The sequence below is a fragment of the Nelumbo nucifera genome, chromosome 1 (genome assembly GCF_055504915.1).
Source record: "Nelumbo nucifera cultivar China Antique chromosome 1, China Antique-T2T, whole genome shotgun sequence".
NCBI classification, from domain to species: Eukaryota; Viridiplantae; Streptophyta; class Magnoliopsida; order Proteales; family Nelumbonaceae; genus Nelumbo; species Nelumbo nucifera.
In genome coordinates, this window is record NC_142649.1 from 71,309,307 (window position 1) to 71,330,322 (window position 21,016).

General features: G+C 37.9%; 2 protein-coding genes across 4 annotated transcripts; one reads left to right on the forward strand and one right to left on the reverse strand.

Annotated features, from left to right (window-relative positions):
- The first annotated feature begins 1,935 nt into the window (after nucleotides 1–1,935).
- On the forward strand, nucleotides 1,936–4,839 carry LOC104612805 (peroxidase 42-like). Its single transcript, XM_010280390.3, has 4 exons — nucleotides 1,936–2,884; nucleotides 2,983–3,171; nucleotides 3,665–3,830; nucleotides 4,106–4,839. Exons 1-4 carry the CDS (start codon nucleotides 2,654–2,656, stop codon nucleotides 4,513–4,515), a joined length of 996 nt encoding a protein of 331 aa, XP_010278692.1. The 5' UTR covers nucleotides 1,936–2,653; the 3' UTR covers nucleotides 4,516–4,839.
- LOC104612806 (uncharacterized) lies at nucleotides 4,524–15,755 on the reverse strand. Of its 3 annotated transcripts, none has more exons than XM_010280391.3 (7): nucleotides 14,731–15,754; nucleotides 12,314–13,183; nucleotides 10,679–10,869; nucleotides 9,455–9,661; nucleotides 8,939–8,999; nucleotides 6,978–7,584; nucleotides 4,524–5,768 (listed from the first exon to the last, which is right to left on the reverse strand). In XM_010280391.3, exons 1-7 carry the CDS (start codon nucleotides 14,995–14,997, stop codon nucleotides 5,761–5,763), a joined length of 2,211 nt encoding a protein of 736 aa, XP_010278693.2. In that variant the 5' UTR covers nucleotides 14,998–15,754; the 3' UTR covers nucleotides 4,524–5,760. The 3 variants fall into 3 exon arrangements, with proteins under 3 accessions (XP_010278693.2, XP_010278694.2, XP_088759178.1); XM_010280392.3 differs by lacking the exon at nucleotides 4,524–5,768 and adding an exon at nucleotides 5,825–6,645 and having other exon boundaries at nucleotides 6,978–7,581; nucleotides 14,731–15,755; XM_088903052.1 differs by lacking the exon at nucleotides 4,524–5,768 and adding an exon at nucleotides 5,828–6,645 and having other exon boundaries at nucleotides 14,731–15,755.
- Nucleotides 15,756–21,016: the final 5,261 nt, after the last annotated feature.

Sequence of the window (21,016 nt, forward strand, 5' to 3'; positions counted from 1 at the left end):
CCGCGGTGGGTTGGGTCAAACTAACCCACATCAAAAGTAAATGAATATATCAATACATCATGTTTCAATTACTTGTCTTGTTACATGAATTGTAGCAAAACAGTGCCACCTCTAAGCAGAAGGTCCCACGTGGCCATTTTGTCATTTTATCAAGAAGGGCCACCTGGTTGTTGTTAACCATAGGTAGTTGAGTAACCTTGGTTAGATATAAATCATTAATATGCATGAGGAGGGGAGCCTCCTATTATAAAATATAAATATTTGTCTATGTGATCCCTTGTGAGTTGTGACTATCTACTGACCTAAACACACACATCCTATTATAAAATATAAATATCTGTCCATGTGTCCCAATTTCCTGGTCCTTCTACCCCCCCCCCCCCTCCCCAATAAAAAAAAAAAAGAAAAAAAGAAAATCCTGATCCCTTCCTCCAAATTGCAATGGAGTGTGAAAGAGAGAAATCCACTGAACATTTTGGTAGAGTGTCGGTGGCCGTGGCTCGGTTTATTTTCTGTTAAAGCCCATTTTCGGATTTAAAGGTAGAAAAAGACAAATCACTAACACAGGCGCTCTTCATTCATGATTGTCCACCACTGGCTATTGGTCTTGTTTCGTTTTCTCGCTTTTCATTATTGATGATTCTTGACACCCTTCCTTAGTCCTACTAAATAATTAAATAATACACTAGACCAGACTCTCTTTCAACTCTCTGGAGTCTGGAGGAAAGCAACCCCTTGATCCATTTTATTTTTCTCCTCTAAAATCAATGAAAGAAGACCACCTCTTTTCATTCATAGTTGCACTCCCATCATCGCAATAATGCCGGTGTTTGGCTTTTAATTTCCATATCTGTATATATATTTTAGAGTGAACATTGGCAATGGCTATAAAACAAAAGGCATTCTACTTAAGAAAGAGTGAAAATAATAGCTTAAAGCAACCCCCACCAACCAACCTTGTCCAATATCTTCAATGGAATGAAGATCGATCTTGGATAAAAGATAAGAGGAACACGTAGAGTTGTACTGAAACTAAAATGGCCCCAACATCAATACTTCACAATTTTGTCTCATTCTCAGGGAACGGGGACTCCTCGTGAACAGGTCCCACCTAAAGGTGTTCTTCATACTGCTTCTTCTATCGTTGTTTGGAACGCGCCCCTTCCATCCTAAGGAAAATTTAGAGTCGTCCCAAGCAGGACTCAACAAAATTGTTGGTAAGTTCTTGGCTCAGTTTTAAGTACCCGGAATGTTTACATGTAGTTCACCCTAGAAAATCTTTGAGGTTCCTGGGTTTGTTTGGTTCACTATCCGAATTGGAATTGAAACCTTCAAAATTAGAGACATGGGTTTTCATTCCCAAGAGGAGGGAATAAAATGGGAATGGGATTCTAATTCTGTCCAATCAAATAGTTGGAATCAAAATGTCCATTTCAATTCGGATTCTAAATGGCCCTCAATCTTATTTCTGCCTTTTTACTGTTGAAAGTTAAACTGTGTTTGGTTTGAAGGAAAAAGTAGGGAAAAGAAGAGAAAGGTAAAAAAACCTTTTACAAAACTTGGATGAATTTCCCTACCTTTACCTTTTCCTTCAAATCAAACATAGCCTTAGTTTGTTTTTTTACCAAATAAAAGTAGCCATAATAACTTCAGTACTTCACCTTTTTAACTGTTTATACTTAAAAAAGTTTTGAAGACAAGAGTCACAAGAGTGGTGGTGACGGTGCGGCGGTGCCCTTGTGAAAGAGGGTTATGAAGCTGAAAATCTCAGTTGCCATGAATGAAAGTGGGGTAGAAACAGGACTCCATAGCTACATTGCGTTCTTTGTTTTTGGCAAAAGTATACTTACAGCTGCACGCTCTTCAGTACTCTTCACATCAACAGAGTTTCATTCATTTATGATTTGTTTAACTTTCCTGGAAAGCAGCAGATACAAGGCAAATCACCTTGTCCTTTTATTACAAGTAGGCAAATCTTGCTAGAATACTGGATGAATTTTATATATGACATCAACCTCGGCCAGATCTCGAATTCTAAAGAATAAAAGATCAATTTTGGTCCTAGTTTTGCACCAACACTGAGATCGAGTTGTGAACAGAAAGAGAAGCAATGTTGCTGAACATGTTGGCGTGATATATGCACGATCATTGGATCTCGTCTGGCTAACTGAGAGCCTTAGGAAAAAACAAACATATATCGATTCAAAGGGATAATACCAATCCGATCGTCTTCTGTACGATGCACTGCCATGTGTGAGCAAGAGTAATGAAACCTTATTTCATTATTGCAAATTGCTAATTCCCAGGAGAAAGGATTCCAGAATAGTCGCTTCTGGGCGGGGTCCACGACTACTGCCTCAAGACGATGGCTCGGGTTATCTTATTCCATCACATCACAAGCCAACAATTAATTAATCTCTTCGGTGTAACTTGCTTTGACTTCACCCACTAGAATCCACAAGGTGTGTTGTTAGCAGTAAATGATATGAACTGACAATTGGAAGCAGCAAGCATCGGAATCAAAACCCAAATCTTACCATCTGTTTCTTTTCCTTGGATTTTTATTTACCTTCTCTTCTCCTCAATCTGCATTATTTAAGAGGCTAAGAAGAGGGAGCAAAAGCAAGAACACTCATCTTTGGAGAAGGGGGTGATGGGTTCCAAAGCTCTCTTCTTCTTTGCTCTCTTGTCCTTCTCTGCTGTGGCTATCAAGCCTACTTTTGCAGAGAATGAAGAGGACCCAGGCCTTGTTATGAACTTCTACAAGGACGCATGCCCTCAAGCTGAAGATATTATCAGAGAACAAGTTAAGCTTCTGTACAAGCGCCACAAGAACACTGCATTCTCATGGCTGAGGAACATTTTCCATGACTGTGCCGTCCAGGTATATAATGTTTTCTTTCCTTCTGCCTTTTGGAATTGAAATCTTTTTGACAGGTTTTGCTTTAATTTTCTGATCTTCTCTTTTCTCCTTGTGGGTAGTCATGCGATGCTTCACTTCTACTGGATTCTACAAGGAGGGACTTGTCTGAGAAAGAAACAGACAGGAGCTTTGGGCTTAGGAACTTCAGATACCTTGATACCATAAAAGAAGCTGTGGAAAGGGAGTGCCCCGGGGTGGTTTCTTGCGCAGATATCCTTGTGTTGTCTGCAAGAGATGGCATAGTTTCGGTGAGTTGTTTCTTGGCCACCTTTTGTTTTTCTTTTCTGTGGCTGCTTCTTATACCTACTGCTGAGGTGATAGATTGTTTAGTGTGATAGATCTGGCCTTTTTTTTTTCTGAGTTGCCTGGCTAAAGATCTAAACCTGGACAGTTTCTTTTTTTTTTTTTTCTTGTGAACTATGGTTTTTTTTCGGTGTTATGAAAATTTCTTGATTTGTTTAGTTCTTTTCATGTTTTCTTTCAGATGTGCACTAAGCTCTTTCAAAATTTTGTTTATTTGTAAAACAACCGCCTGAGTTGGAATTAATTCTTTTGCTTACTTGAGTCTTGATCTGTTTATTTTCTAATAACTAAAGGAGTTGGATGCATGTATTCTCTTTCGCATCGCCTTTCTTCCTTTCAAATTCAAAGGCTTAGAAGGGTGGTGGTTGTAGAAACTAATTATCTCCACATAACAATGAAGTTTGAACAGAGTAGTGATGTTATTTGCTCTTGTTTCAGCTTGGTGGCCCTTATATCCCTCTAAAGACAGGGAGAAGGGATGGTAGGAGGAGCCGTGCAGATGTGATCGAGCAGTACCTCCCCGACCACAATGAGAGCATCTCTGTGGTTCTCGACAGGTTTGCAGCCATGGGCATTGATACCCCTGGAGTTGTTGCCCTGTTAGGTACATATACATATACTCCACCATCTCTTAATTACCACAACTCACCAATATCATACATACATGGAGACATGTTTGTGCATTATGTAAATGAGGTTCCCATACCATACATCAATTCTCCATCTAAATCTTCCCCACCGATAGATCTACCTGCATAGCTTTGAATTTATGAGAGCATGCATTTATCACTCATCATCCATCTATAGGATAGTTGGTGGGATAGAAGTAGAAGATTAGCTAGAAGCTGCATATTTACTAACATTTGTGCTCTGTAACAGGAGCCCATAGTGTGGGTCGAACCCACTGTATCAAGTTGGTGCACCGATTGTACCCGGAGGTAGACCCTGCATTCAACTCGAATCATGTGGAGCACATGCTCAAGAAATGCCCGGATCCGATCCCGGATCCAAAGGCTGTGCAGTACGTGAGAAACGACCGTGGGACACCCATGAAGCTGGACAACAACTACTACAGGAACATATTAGACAACAAAGGGTTGCTGATAGTGGACCACCAGCTAGCCAATGACAAGAGGACTAAGCCCTATGTGAAGAAGATGGCCAAAAGCCAAGACTACTTCTTCAAGGAGTTCGCCAGGGCCATTACCATCCTCTCTGAGAACAACCCTCTCACTGGTACAAAGGGTGAAATCAGAAAGCAGTGTAGTGTAGCCAACAAGCACCACTAGGAACCTGGCTACAACCAATGGCAAATGGATGCCTCCAGCTTTTCTCATGTCTTCGGGAGACGAGAGAACGAGAGGTGGTTGGAATGTAGAATAAAAATGGTCTTGTTTTTTTATTACCTTTCCCTATGCACAGTGGCGTGATGATGGTGGTGACCACATGCATGCATTGTTGTTAGTGAGGTATTTCTCCCTTTTGTACTTGGTGGATTCTGTTGATGTGGTGATGGGTATAGGGATTGATGGGACGATGTATGTATGGGTGGTGGTGATGGTGTATGATGATGATGCATAGATTACAAAAAGTTGATGGTGGTTGGTAATTTATGAATGCAGTCTCTCCCTGTCTCTCTCCCTCAACATCAATTTATTGCATCTATGATCTATAAAAAAAAAAGAAATCAATTTACTGCTTGGAATCCAATGAGAATGATATTGCCATTTTCCCTTTTCGGCCTTGCCCATAAAAGAAAGGTTATCAGAAACATCAAGTGGAGTATGAGATTCCATGATTTAAGCGATTGAAACAAGAAGCGTTTGCACTTATTTAAGGACGCTTTTTTTTTTTTTTTGGCAAAATGGGTGGTGCAAGTACCATTAAAATAAGTCATTTACTAAAACACCTCTATAAAATCTATCCATTTTTGCCCTTAATAACATATCAGCAATCACTGGTCAAATTTCATAAACAACAATGGGGTACTTTTAGAATAAACAAACCTTAAACATTTTCTACTTAATTTAAATGATGATGTTACTATATTTAGATAGAAAAACAAATAATTCTTAATCAAACTATAGGGGTGTTTTAGTAAAATAAAAATTATAAGATAGGTTTAAGTAAATCTGTGAAACCATAGGAGTGTTCTAATAAATAACTCTTAAAATAATGGGATAAATAGAACAAAAATGACAATCAAACTATAGGGGTGTTTTAATAAAATAAAAACTATAAGATAGGTTTAAATAAATCTGTGAAACCATAGGAGTGTTCTAATAAATAACCCTTAAAATATTGGGATAAATAGAACAGAAATGACAGTGATGGGTGCATGATCCTTGATCTAGATGTGTGTGTGTGAGGTGTGAGAGAGAGAGAGAGAGCGCACCATAGAACTCATCGCACTCGTATACAGGAGCTTTCATTGGAATTATCAGCACAAGTAGAGATCGCGTATGAATATGTTGGATCAACGGGAGTGCAGCATTTCATGAAGACCATCCATGACCCACCCTATCTAGGAACTATTAATTTACTGTCAAAATACTTAAAGCTCAGCTTGGAAGGATTACAAATTCAAATATGTGCAGTACAGATACATGTAGAATAATACAGAATACAAGGACTTACACTCCATAGTCCAAACTCGAGTGGGGATTTCAAGTGAAAAAATGATACAAATATTGGTACCAATATTCAGGCTTCTGTAGGAGAGGATCACACATGCTTCTTTTAATCACACGAGACGTGAGATCGGAGCATGTATTTATAACTTGCTATCGAAATGTTATATCTAAATCAATCACCACAAGAGATCAGGCATCCACAAGGGAACACCTCTACTGCTCTACAGATGCTCTTTAACTGGGTGGGTATTGTCCCGTTGCCGTTGTTCTATGAATTTGATTACTGAAAAGTCGAAATGACAAGTGTCGAACGGTCTCAACTTGAGCTGTTTGAGATTTTCAGGGTTAACTAATGCTTACATTAATCCAACTTTAATTCCATGTAAAAAATTACTGGCATGCTTCTCTCAATTTAAGTTGCACGCTACTCAAATTAACAGTACAGATGTTGTTTAACGCTTTAATCCATAGGAACAACTTTTGGTGGCTTCAATTTGATAGCTAGGCTGTGAATTCAATACGTACTTCCATTCCTTGCTAACTTTTGCAAATACTAACTACTGTTTCTGGATGGTTTTACAGACAATCAAACGCCAGAGGTCCTCAACTCCTGATCCCACCATCTAAATAATCCGTCCCACCCTATGTTTAGCTCCCCTGTAAGCGACTAGTTTTTGACTGTTGGGAACGAGATATTCTCTGCCATTGCCTTGTTCCCGACAGGTAATGCTGAAGGCATTTTTTTCCTCTTGTAAAAGCACGATATATGTATATTATAAGGTCCTACTGTCCTAGCCAGGAAACAAACATAAGCTTAATGTATCTGAGGCAAGCTACTGATAAGCATTGGCTACATGTGAATCCTATCTTATGGTTATTTCAATCTTCAACATATAAGATAGGATTCACAGATGCATTGGCTACATGCTGAATGTGCAACCGTTAACCATAGCTTGGCTATGAGGTGATAAGCAAAATGTTAATGAGAAATGACACATTCATTAGAAGAAACAGAAAGATGCTAATTTGTAGCTGCCTCCTTAAGAAGCAATTCATTGCCATAAATACATAATGTTCTACACAACAGATCATATAAGACAGGGTTGTTCATTACTTACAATTTGCCAAGTCCCTTTTTGGTTCTGTACCAACTGAGCTGCTGTCAGAATCACTGTCAGCTTCCTCCAGGGCTGCATCTTTCTTCCCAGTTCCTTCAACCACTTTAGGCACAAGAGGACCACAGGAAGGATGTCCATAGTAAGGATGTGGATGAAGGGAAATGTAATTTGTTGATGGAGCAAAAGATCGGCAACCATATGAAGCTGGGTAAGGACATGAAGGGAATGCGTTTGTATGAGGCCAATATGCTATTGGCACAAAGGTGTTGCCTGGGTGTGGTGCAAACATGGGATATGTAGTTGGAGTCTGCCCTGTAGGGTAGGGCATATTTATGTTAGAAGCGGCTGTGGCAGAGTTTGAGATAGGTGGAGTTTCTGTTAGAGTATGAGATGGAAGAGACTGGAATGCTGCCATTGCTTGACCATGGATAGAGGTATATCCCATAAGCCCAAACTGTGTAGGAGGTACAGGACTTGAAGGAACAGATGGTAGGATTGAGGATCTTGTTAAATTTGGTGGCTTGCTTGTGAACACTGTTTGCTTCTTGCCACTTGATTTATTTGAAATTGCTTTCCCAGGTAACCGTTGTGGATTTAGACCAGCCTGCTGTAGAAAAAGAAGATTACTTATTAATCAAGGAACTTTTGTGAAAATAAACCAAAACTATATAATGTTGAATCTGTTATCTTTGGCACACCATTTAGCTGGATTGTGATTTCTGTAACACAGTATAAACAACCAGGTTCAATCCTAGCTTACCTACCCAAGAAATGATTTAATCTTTATTACCAGATTTTATTCACTGTTTAAATATTTGGACAGTTCTTATAACAGCATGTAAAAGAATAGTGACAACCAAATACCTAACTCATCTAGGACAATACATCGATATTTGGCATTTCATGATTCTCAACAAAACAAAACTACAAGAAAATATTCACATTTTGCTGAATTTGATGATAGCATTTTAAGAAAAATGATTTAAGAACCAGCTTGATGTTATGCTTTATCCAGCCAAGGCATGATTGTTTCCAGTCCATACCATCCATCAGATTGAGGATCCTCTGCATTGGATAGTTTCAGTTTCATGCCCTGACATAAATTGGAGAAAGAAGGGCCATTACCCAATGTTGGTCCCAGCTATCTGGGTCTTGGAGAACGAAAGGCCAAATCCAGTCTACCCACCACGAATTGGAACTTCTAATGAATTATGTTAAGCATTGAAAGATTCAAAACTGTTAACTTACAGAGTAGAACTCATGTATTACCCTTATAAAATACTCTTAAAATTTTATTTGGTCATCAATGTGATTCTTTTGCCTGTTTGGGTGGAAGTAGGGGTGTCAATGAACTGGTTTTGGATTGGACCCCATCCAAACCAAAATCAATTTGGACAGATTGGACAGACCAACAAGACATTGAATTGGACCAGTCCAGACTTAATTGTCCAAAGTATTTATTAGATTAGATTGGACTGGTCTAGCTGTAATGAATTTATATTGGATTGGGTTGGATTGAGCCGATATCTGGTCCATTGATAGAAGATAAGAATATAGGAGTCAATGGACCAGGTTTGGGTTAGAATTAATCTAAATTAAAACAATTTTGGACAGATAGGATGCTCCAGACATTTAATTGGACCAGTCCAAAATGGTCCAAAATATTCATTGGATTGGATTGGACCTGGTCCATTTGTAATGGACTCACATTGGACTGGATCAGATTGGACCAAATCCAGTCCATTTGACACCCCTAGGTGGAAGAAGGAAATCTTCATTGGATTAATGTCAGGGTGAAACCAATGGTCCTTGGTTTTGGTTCCACTCATTAAAGTTGAATAAACTGAAATTTGGCAAATATGCAAGACATTTTGAAGCTTGATGGAAGCATCAAAAAATTAAGGGCAAGGGTTAATATCTAAATAGTACCCGTATGTGGACCAACCAAATCAAAGTCTTACCGTGTCATAAAGCACTGGATATGGATGGAACAAAACTTCCCCTTCAGCATCCTCATCTGTCCTGCAATAAGAAAGCTCATCATTTTGCAGTTTTACTACAAGATATCCTAGATGAAATCTTGGGGAAAAAGCAACTACTAAATGCTTCAAAGCAACATTTCGAACCTCCGTTGACCCGGACGGTCGGACCGTTCATCCCGGGAACCGTCCAGGCAACCGGTTCCGTTTTACCCAAAACCCGGAATCTGGTAAAAAACCATTGAAAAAGAACAAACCATTGACCCGGGTGGTCGAACCGTCGACCCATCGACCCATTCAACGGTTTTTGACCATTTTTTTTATTTAATTTTTTAATTTTGCTGTCAGAACGGGCCATCCATTCGAACCGGATGATTGGACCGTTGACCCAGAAACCGGTGCCCAGAACGGTTCCGTTTCCGGCTCATTTTTTAAAACGTTGCTTCAAAGTATAAACCATGGAAAATATGTATCACAGAGGCAGATGAGCATGAATACCTATAATATTTTTGAAGCAGGTCCAGGTTCCGGTACTTGGTCTCCCTCTGAACAAGGTCATCAGGGAAACCAGCCATGAACAGAAGTGTAATACCTAAGGCCTTGAAGAAGAAGCTACCATTGCGAATATTGACTAGCATTGCCATCTGACACATAAGGGGTCCAAATGATTTTAGCTTGTTCCTTCCCATCCGCTGTCTCACATATCTGAAAGAACTAATCCATGGTCAATTCTAGATCAGGTGGAAATGAAAACATCTTCAATGTTTGTCATAAACCTACACAAAGTCCTTCATGTTGGTTATAAGAACTAGAAAGAATAGGTTAAATGTAACACATTACACCTCCCCTTCTTTATGAGCCTTGAGAGCAACAAAATTATTTAAAACCTTCCTCAAATATAACAAACTTTAAAATAGTAGGACAAACAGATGATGAGCAACAGTGTTTTGTGCATGTGACAGTATATGAACAACTTACAAAGAAAAGCAAGTAATTTCTTTACGTGCACAACTGGCATAACTGCTTATGGGATGTCAATAGAGTACAAACTGCTATCTATGTATGCGATGTTCCCAAGGTGTCAAACTCCTTTGGAGCAACATAGATATATTAGTTTCCCATGACATGGTCTCTCTAAGCCTCAGGTTTACTATATCACTTCATTCCCTTCATTACTGAAAGGACATCCGAAGGCAGATAATTTTGGCACATAAATACATTAGGTGAGTTGAGAGAATAATGAAAGAACAGCCACCCTGCAGTTCTACAAAGGTTAAATAAAATGTGGAACTGTTTAAACAGAAAGCATTTATTGACATTGAACATATCTTCATCTGTGTCTCTTGGCTAATTAGAAAAGGAATCAGTGAACAATTCCAAACATCAAATCCTTGAAATGCATGTAAGAACACACAAAGAAACATTTGTGATTGTCTTTACAATTTGCTTTCACAAATATGACCTTGACCAACTAAAAGTTGAATAATATATTTTAGCTTCTCTCACTTAAGTTGACTATTTCCTATAAATTTAAAGATATACAGAAAACTCTTCAAGTGTCATGGTTTTCGTTTAAGAAGGATCATTTGCTAATTTTAGAAAGCCTGTTAGAGACTAAAGCAACTAGAAAGACAAGATGATGGTGGTTCAACTATGTATAAAATGCCAAAGATAACATTGTGATAGTGATCAAGAAAAGACATGGTAAAGAGTCATACTTACTCATTTTGGGGTAGATTTCTTGTCCTCCCTCCATATTTAATGCAAAGAAACAAGCAAGATGGGCAGCTTGGATCAGATGGTCTCATAGCCTTCTCCTCCTCAAGTATTTTAACAGGACAGAGTGTAGGATTATGTCGATTTGGATAGAAGACCTTCCTTTGGACACCACGATGCTCATATAAAACATGTTCCTGATTTAATAAAGGAACTTGGTTGATATTTATAAATGAACATAGGGGTCAGCAAGAAAATGCATTTGATTAACATGTTCCCACTACAATACGTGGACATTATGTTTCTGAGAGAAACTAATCCTACCTGTCAAACAGCTATCCAGCTAGAAATGTTAAAAGATAAATATTGCCACCTATCGACAACTTTAAGAAACAATAAATAAAAAACTATATGAGCCTATTCCCCATTCCCTCAGAGGTAGCAAAGGAAATGGAAAAAAAAAGGAAAAGAAATTTTCTTTGGAAAGGCTGGAAAGACTCTCACAAGTACCATTTGGTGAGCTGGGAGCAAATTTGCAAGCCACATCACAGGGTGGGTTAGGAATAAGAAACCTAAAGTTATTCAACCTTGCCCAGTTGCCCTATTGGGAAGCTGGCTGTGGAGGTTTTCATCTGAACCAAACAAACTCTGGAGGAAGGGGATTGAGGAGAAATATGGCTTAAGGAACAATGGACGGGATGCTGTTATTCCCTCTGGTACTTAATCTGTTACAAGACCAACAACTAAATTTTCAGATGCAAGATTCAACAGTTTGAAAATGGTCAAAATCTGGAGATTTCACAGTCAAATCCTGCTACAATTTTCTTGTGGGAAGGTCTGAAGCCCCTTTTCCCAGTCAGGCCATTTGGGGGAATTTGGCTTCTTCATAAGTCAAGTTTTTTATATGGGTGGCAGCACTGGAGAGGTGTTTTTCCAAAGAAATGCTGCTGAAAGGTCTTAATCTGTCAGATTGGAGGTGCTGTTTTTGCAATATGCAAGTAGAACCATCCAGGCATCTCTTCCTTCATTGCAAGTTTAGTTCTGCAGTTTGGTCACACTTCTTCAAATCCCTGAATCTAAGCTGGTGCATGCCGGCCTCAGTTAGAGCTCTGCTAGAGAAGTGGCATATCCAGGGACTGTCTAAGAAAGGAAAGTTACGCTGGACTTCCATCCCTCCAGCAGTTCTGTGGGCTGTATGGTCCGAAAGGAACAATAGGATTTTTGAGAAAAAATCTACTACTGAAGCCGAGGTCATTAACTTGGCAATAGAGGTTTTGAGAAGTTGGGTGTCTATACATACTGTTTTTAGAGATAGTATTTCTGATTATACTTTTTTGAGAATGGCTTTTTTTGAGGTCCTTTGTTTTCTACAGCTTCTCATTGTACACAGGACCTTTTATTAATACAATCATACTTTACCCTTTTTCAATAAATAAATAATTATATGCAAGGTTGATCTCATGGATGGTTATCAAGAAAAACCAAGGGTAGCATTCTGCAATAGAACACAATAACACCATGATTAAGTATTGTGATGCCACTTGGTATCATGAAATAAGAATGTTTACTCCCATAAATCATCTAAGTTGGCATTATGCTGATAAATGATTTGCAAGTAAACCACAAAATAGAAATGCTTACCCCGGGATTTTTGGGAGAAACATATGGCTCTCCTTTCCTCAGTATGCTAAAATGATTGAAATCTAGTTCATACATATCTTCACACCCATGCCTTATGCCAAGAGATGCAAAAACAACAATCTTCCGAATGGTGTGGGATTGAGCGTTTTTCAACAAAAGTACATCTGACTCGATTATTCTCTTGACTTCTTTCGGACAAAAGGCTACCTTTGGGGGCTTTTTGTGCAATGGACTGCTTCCAAATCCTTTTTGCCCAGTCTCATGCCCAGAGCTATGGATTTCTGATGATGTCTTATAACCTCCAATCTTTTTATTTTCTTTCCTGTAATGCCTTCTATTTTCCTTCTTGTTATTAATGATTTCTGTATCGGTTAATAAACAGCCTTTGTTTTGATCGCCATTTATCTCTTGGCTAGAATTTGGATCTGTCGGTTGGCTCTGAACACAGGGGGTCCTTCCTGAGCATGATATTTGTTTTTCCCCATCAGTACTTTCATGGAGATGCCTTTTCAATATGCCTGTAGCTAGTGAATTGCCATCATTATGCATATTCTTATCATCAATATCAATATCATCCTCATCATAGCACTCATCATCCTCATCATCACTGTCATCGGTATCTTCATGATCTGCAGCATAGTCAACATCTTTATATTTTTCAGTATTAAGAAACTGTGTCTCATCCATGCTCATCCAATTTACAAGGTGTTCCTGTTCATTTTTGTCCTCAATGGCCCTGCATGGAACATCATGCTTTATTTGTGCAGTCAAAGGACTTCCTGCAATCTCTGCATCTTCAACTTTGTCATGTTCTATCAGTTGTCTCCTGAGTTTCTTAAAACTTCTCTCTGCTGCACCATGGCAACCATCCTGGGATGCAAGAAATGACAGAACAACCTTCATCAGTCAATAAGAAAAACTGAAATAAAAAATATATAAGAACCATTTTAACTCAACTACGAGAAAGATATATGACTATGCTTCAATTAGTACTGAACAATAATATTATAGAAATCACTAAATATTACAAAATTTTGATTTTGAAGAAAGAAAATCATGTAAGGAGAACATCTCACTGTAATTATCCTGAGAAAGGAGGACATTTACAGATTTAACAATCTCAAGGTGACATAAATGAATATTCATTATGGTCACCCTGTGGTCTCGAATTTTTTTTATTAAGCAATGTATAAACAAACAACGTCCAAGGTATGCTGAATTTACCCACAAATATCTTTGACTTCCTGAAGAAGGCATTTTCTTTTCAGAAATGCCAATGATGGACTTAAATTGTGAAAGTATGGAATATAGGGAAATATCGATATAGTTCCTTGTTCTAGTCTTGTATTCTGACACCAGATTGAAGCTAGAGCCAGACAGATGTAGATATTTTTCTCATATGGGAAGTTTCCTAGCCTTGTTTTTTAAACTAATCCTTTTTTATTTGCATATCTAAACATGTTGGGCAAAATCCTCCAACATCAGGAGAACGCAAGTTTTTATCAGTAGTTATCGTGGTCATGGTGTATGAAGGTAATTTTGATCTATTATTAACCTTTGATTCATATTATCTCTGCACGAATCCATTGGCATAAAAATTAAACCCAAATGTTATTGAACAATGATGCAGAGTATTTAAAACGCAAGACATCACTGTGCATGGTTTCCAATTCCTTTCTTTGTTGGTGCCAATTTCTTTTCAAAAGGTTCTCTCCTAAGTTAGTAAATTACTTAATTTGTCATTTAAAACCCAGATTTGGGTTTTGTTCACTCCAAATACAGGAAGAATACACAGAGAAAGGAGACACAAAAACAAAATGACAAGGGATGGTTTACCAAAAGAATAAAAAAGAAAGTCTTCAAGAGAACCCAAGAATAGATGAACACAACTCAAACAAAACTCCCAAGCAAAATGCACAAGAATGCCTGAGCTTGAGCTAATCTGTTTGTTTTGTATAGACCAACCAATCTTCTATCTGAATATGCACAAGAGATTCAGGCAAATCACCATACAACGCAATCACGTAAAAATTTTTGCTTGGGAGTTTCTGTTATAGGACTTCTCACTGTTACACTGAAGATCTCGTAAAAATTTTTATTTCTACCTAGAAAATCCTTCCCAAGAATGCCTTGAGAACTTACATATACAATGCAATCACGTATGCTAATGTTTCAATGGTACCCACTAAGAAAATAATAATGTTTGAAGGATCCGTTAAAATAATAATATATTTATTGTGTATTTGTCTTAGAAATGAATTAAGATGTATGCCATTCTACATGATATAGTCGATTAATGAAAGAGAAACAAAAGAGAAGGAAACGTTAGTTACAGATACAGACAAAACAAGTGCACTGGGCAATATAAAAATAGCAGTAGAAATTCAGAAATGGATTTTTGGTAATCAAATCATTACTTGTCCATCTGTGAGTAGCGATGCCTTATTCTTCTCCTGTATTTGAGCTTCCAATAAGGATATCCTCTCCATAAGTTCTGCATTTTTCTGACGCTCCCTCTGCAACTCGGCCAAAATATCTGCGACACTAGCATCCTCTGGTTTAATTCCCAGTTCTTCACATCTCAATGGAGCAGAAGGAACAGAAAATTCTAGAGAGCACCCTCGACTTCTAGCACAAAATGCAGAAGTATTAACTAAGTTAGCGCAGGATTCGAGCTCTGCCATTGGAGAACACGCAAGCCCTGCCTAAAATCTGAAAGCTTTTACGGAAACCCACATCCGTCGACGCAGAAAAGCTTTTACGGAAACCCACATCTAGCGAGTGGTTCTTAACGCAAAAAAAAAACGGAGAAAGCGAGAAACAACAATAAACCAAAACGTCAGTCGACGAACTGCTTGAACCTTTAGAGCTTGTTTGGGGTGGGGGGGGGGGGGGGGTGTGGAGGGACTAGAGAAAAAAGAAGGAAAAAAGAAAGATGATCAAATACCCAGAAAACAAAACCTCATTACAGCTTCCTAAGTGTAAAGTGTTAAGAATAGACCGATCTAAAATTGGAAATCCATCACAGCATTGATAAGACATAATTAAATAGAATGACCAAATGAAAGGTAAAAGAACAACTATGAGACGAAACCTAGACAGGCAAGCGGCTTAGATAAAGCATCGAAACGTTGCAGAGAAAGATAGGAAGGGCGGGCGCAGCACAGAACTGTAGGGGTACGAAAGCTGGTCAAAGAAGTATGAGAAAGAACAGAAAATAAACGAAAAAGAAAATTGATAGTGGACGAGTGATACAACAAGAGAAGGATTTCTCCGCGATCAATTGAGGGGGACGATCAGGAAGATGGAGAGTCTTTTCAGTTTGGTTTTTGTTTCAGTTTTGTAAAAGAGAGCGGCGGGGGGTGAGGCATGCAACACCACGTGCTTATCAATGCGCTCTCTCTCCTCAACACACCCTGGCCCCCCTCTAAATCGTGCTCTTTTCTTCTATCAATAACCCCCTTATTGGTAGTTTTGGAAGGAAAGTTTTTTATTAACAAAGCAAACTTCAAAGACTGATTGATTGTGTTTGTCATCCCAACCGTTAAACACAAAGATGAAAGATGGGCTACTAGGATTGAGTCTGGATCTCCTGCACACAAGAATTCTGCCACGTTTATACATATAACATCACAGTCACACTAAAAGGAGATGTCCGATTAGTAATTGGGCCTATATGGGTATATTCAGATTTAAGCTATTTTTTTTTCCTTGAAGGCCATTCAGATTCAAGCATCCAACACCCCCCAAGAGTTTTTTTTTTTTTTTTTTTAATAGTTCTCCCATTCTATTAAAGTTAACTATGGATTCACTTAGTGGGAGATGTTTAAGAATTAAGATAAAAATGAGAAGAGGTTTTAGTATTTATAGATGTAATTAGACATGACACATTTATATAGAAGTTCTAAACAGTGAAAAAGGTGATGGGCCCACTAAACGTGGAGAAATCTAGACCATGAAGCACAAAAACAGGGGCGCCTACCCTCTTCAGATCTCATTGCAATCCTTGTCTCTATATGTTGTCCTTGAGACACAAAAAACAACCACCCCTTTTAGGCTTTGGATCCAGTACAGAGTTAACAGCTTTTATTCCTTGTTGTAGGACTAGTTTTGTATGGGACAAAGGACGTGGGGTACCCTACAACTGTTACCTGCAATTTGACAAAGGAGAAAGATGCATGTATGATGTATCATGTAATGTGGGATTGAAATTCGGTGTCTTGACCAGTGAGTCCATGACTCACTTCCCTATGTGAAGATATGTGCACACGTGCATTTTTTTGATAGTTGGGTACAAGATAGAAAACAATCTCACGTGCAATAGGAACTTAAATGGTTGTCTCAAGTGCAAAGCTTGTCAGAGGAATATGAGACTAACCTTGGATTCCATCCTTTTAATTGTATAAATTTTATATTTATATTTAGGGTTCCATGGAAAATGTGCTGCTGAGGGGATTCTTTTCATGACTACCACCCTCTCTCTCAATTCACTGCCTTTTTCTGTTAAGAAAATTATGGGTTAAACCTTGGAACCTAAGCTTTGCAAGTGGAGAGTTATAATATATGGTTTTTCTTGTCTTGTGGTTTGTGTTTTATAAACTCAATCCCTGTAGTACTTGGATTTTTATATTGATTAGCTTCACATGATGTGTTTGTGTGTTGCTTTGGAACAAGAGAAAGAAATTAACAGGTGAAGGTGAAGCAATTTCTATGTCAAAAGAAGAAACCACATTATATATTTTGGTACTAAGATAGCTAGAGCGAGATTGAGGCGGAATCCCCCTCCCCTCTCACTCACTAACAAGTAGACCAGGACTGTATACTATGTAAGTACGTAATCCACTTAAGAACAATATAAGGTGCATTGAAGTTATAGCATGGCACATGTTGGAACGACAAAACCCAAGTTAGAACTGTTAGATTGGAATCTTCTAATTCTTGAGATTTTAGAATAATAAATAACATTGTGGGGGCATTCTTTTTTTTGATTTTGAGAGGGGGGAAATTGGTCAATGGGAATTTGATTTCAATTGATCAAGAACCCGATGTTCTTTTTTCAAATTTATGTGGGGATTAAGAAAAGTTTATTTTTCTGGGTATCACTTATTTGGTGATACCCATCTCCTAGGTGGATAAATGACTTTTCCACCTAGGAGGGAATTGTCAATACTTGAATGGGACAAAAATACCCCTTTTAATAATGGATTTTTATGGCTAAAATGGTCATTGTTTTATTTGTATGAGAAATAAAAGAACATGCGTAAATGCACTTACCCGGGTAAGTGTATCCGAAAAACTTACCCAGCAACTACAATTGCCAAGATAAATAACTTACCGAAAAGTGAAACAGGCCTGTATGTAATAAAACCTTAAATATTTTAACTATTTTATGACAGAGGATAAATGGGACAAATGCAACTTATTATATATAAGGTGGAATATAAAAGGGCATTTTTATGTGGTTTCATCAACCAATCAAAGGGGCAAAATCATCAATGACCTTACTCAACCTCTTTTAAGGATAGTTTCATAGTCACTATGATGACAAATTCATGATATTATTTATATTAAAATAAATTTTAATATTTTTATATTTTAAAAATATCCCTATTTAAAATAATATTAATTTAAAAAATTCAAGGATTTGAATCCCTAATAAAGAACCCGTTTCCATCGGAGATGGAGAATGGAAGGGCATTTTAATCCCCGATGTGGATTGGAGATAGGGCAAGGATTTGTTTCAGAGCCACAAGCAATCATGTAATAATGGGTATAATCTAGAAGATAAGGAAGTCTATGCATGTAAGAACAAACATGTGACCATGGGCTATGACTCGAGGCACAACCTCATTTGACATGCAGCTCACGCCCCTAATAGCTCAACCATTAGTCGTCCCATAAGTCAACATGTGTCCCATTAACAAGAAGTACAACGACAGTCCCTAGTAGGTATAGAAGGGTGTGCTACTCAAGGTAAAACTTTCAACTTTCCACACACTCTCCTGCTCTTAAGCCCTTTAGCTCTCTCCAGCTCTTACTCCCTTGAGTTCTGTAGCTCATTTGGTTATGATCAGTTTGGCCTAACTGACAATGAGAGCATCGAAGTGCTCCTCCCTGAGAAACTATTCGAGGTGTCTAACTATTGGTGCATGTAGGTCATCAGATCCAACATGGCTTATCTAATTAGTACATTCCACCTCACTTTGGACAACATCAGGATAGTTGTTTAATTGGACAAGAAGTTAAATACTTGAAATCATGTTTTCAAGGCAAAGTTGTTAATTAAATGACAATTTTGTCTACATACATAACCAATAATCATTCTTCCTTATGAATTAAGGGAGTCAGGATTTGTTCCATTCGTTTGTGTTGAACATATTGTGCACTAGCATTTAGTTCGTGGTCTTATATTTGGTATTTATTAGGTCATTAGAGTTTGGATTTCCTACACTCTAACATCTTATACTAGTCCTAACCAAAGGAAACTCATTAAAATACTTGGGAAGGGGGATGTATGATTGGTCAAAGTCCACTATCATAGAGTTTGATTAGTCAAACCCACTCCCCACACCACCACTAATAATTTTGATGAATTTTCATTGGTTTACATAGGTATGGCAATTTTCACCCTATTTGGTGAGAAGCTATTCCTACCTGTCCTGGTGGAGCAGTTTTTTTTTCTTTTCTTTTTTTTGGAAAACATATTTTGGAGGGTTAAGCTAAATTTACTAAAATACCTCTAGTATTTATAGTTAAATTATATATATATATATATAGTGCTTATAATCAACTTTATTGTTGCAAGGCATATGAACTTATATATTATTTGTTAAATTTACTAATGTTTTGAACCTATAGTTTATGTATTTTCTACATGTTTCGATCAAATAATTAAAAATTTTAATGTTTATCTAGGCTTCGGATCCAACTTCCAACCTGCCCAACCCTCAAATGCAGGGGGTAGAGCCGGAGAGAGTTTTGAATTTTTTATGTTCTCAGGGAGTTTGGATTTTGAAAATCCAACATGATGCAAGTTTTGGGGATGGTTCAGAGAGGTAGTTAGGGGTGTCAATTGGATTGGATTTGGTCCAATCTGATCCAGTCCAATGTGAGTCCATTACAAATGGACCAAGTTCAATCCAATCCAATGAATATTTTGGACCGGTCTAGTTCAATGTCTGGACCATCCAATCTGTTCAAATTTGATTTAATTTAGATTGGTTTCAACCCAAACTCGGTCTATTGATGCCTATATTCTTATCTTATATCAATGGACCGGATATGGGCTTAATCCAACCAAATCCAATATAAATTTATTAAGGATGGACCAGGTCCAATCCAATCTAATAAATATCTTATACCGGATTGATCCAATCCAATATGTCTTGTTGGTCCGTCCAAATCGATTTTGGACTGGATGGGGTCCAATAAAAAACCAGTCTATTGACACCCTTAGAGGTAGGGAGAATCTAGTGTACAAAACCCTCTAAAACCCACCCACCCCATTGTCATCCCTATAAAAGGCATAACATGTAAAAGTTTTTTTTTCATTTTGTGTAGTCCTAATGTCTTATATTCATGGAGAGTATTGAAAGAGAAGGTAAGAAAACATACACAAACCTAAGGCCGTGTATAATTGGCAAAAGGGTAACATCTCAGCAAAACTAGAATGGTGGTGTCAACTCCGTGCCAATCCGACAGCACATGGTAGGTCTGACCGATATCACGCACACTACCTTTCACAGTTTCACCCCTCGTCCAAATACATGAAAACTTTGATTTAGCGTATGACAGTTGAGGGAGGCCTTTCGACATTGACTTTTGCATCATTGCTTTGAGCCTGTTGTATCCAACATGGCCAAGTCTTGCATGGTAGAGATCAACAATTTTATTACGTCATCTTTTCTACATAAATGGATTCAGCAGGCATTACGTAAATAGACTCTAATTTCCTGAGGTGCCTCTGGTGTATGTATACTCTGATATACTTTAACATCATTCGGACCCAAACACTTCATAGTGTCGCACTATTCACAATGGATGGCTCTTATCCCATAGAGTAACGACTACATCTTCATTACTCAAACATCAACCCTACAGAGTGACGACATCGGTCAATTTGCTCTGATACACAACAAACAAATATAGGACCACATAAAAGGAAGCAATATAACAATATTCAAATTGAAGAAAGCAAACACACTGTAACTTAACTTAGAATAACTATGCATATTACTTAACGCAAAACACATGTCATAGCACTATTACACATTAACACACACTTACACTACTTAACTTGGAATTACTATGTTACAACCGTAGGGGGTGAACCCCTATTTATAGTTGAGGTTAACCAACTATTAGAGGTGGTTAACCACGTGGGCCCTCTTAAAACGAAGAATTCAGTCGGTTTCTAAACCAACTAATAAATGTCGGTGCTGAATTATGTAAAGAAGGGAGCTTCCTGGAAAGTAACCCAATTACCATGGAGGAGATTTCAAAGTCCCACAAAGCAAAGCCATCACTTTCTTTAAGGAGAATCATCGCTATTCCAACAATCCCAATTTAACCAAATTTATGATTTTAAGGCGCCATTGTCCAATTAAATACCAAACTCAGTTGATTCAACATTGTTTAGATTCTTTTATTTATTTCTTTTTTTCTTAGAGATAGAGATAAAGAAACTAATGACTTGCAGCAGTA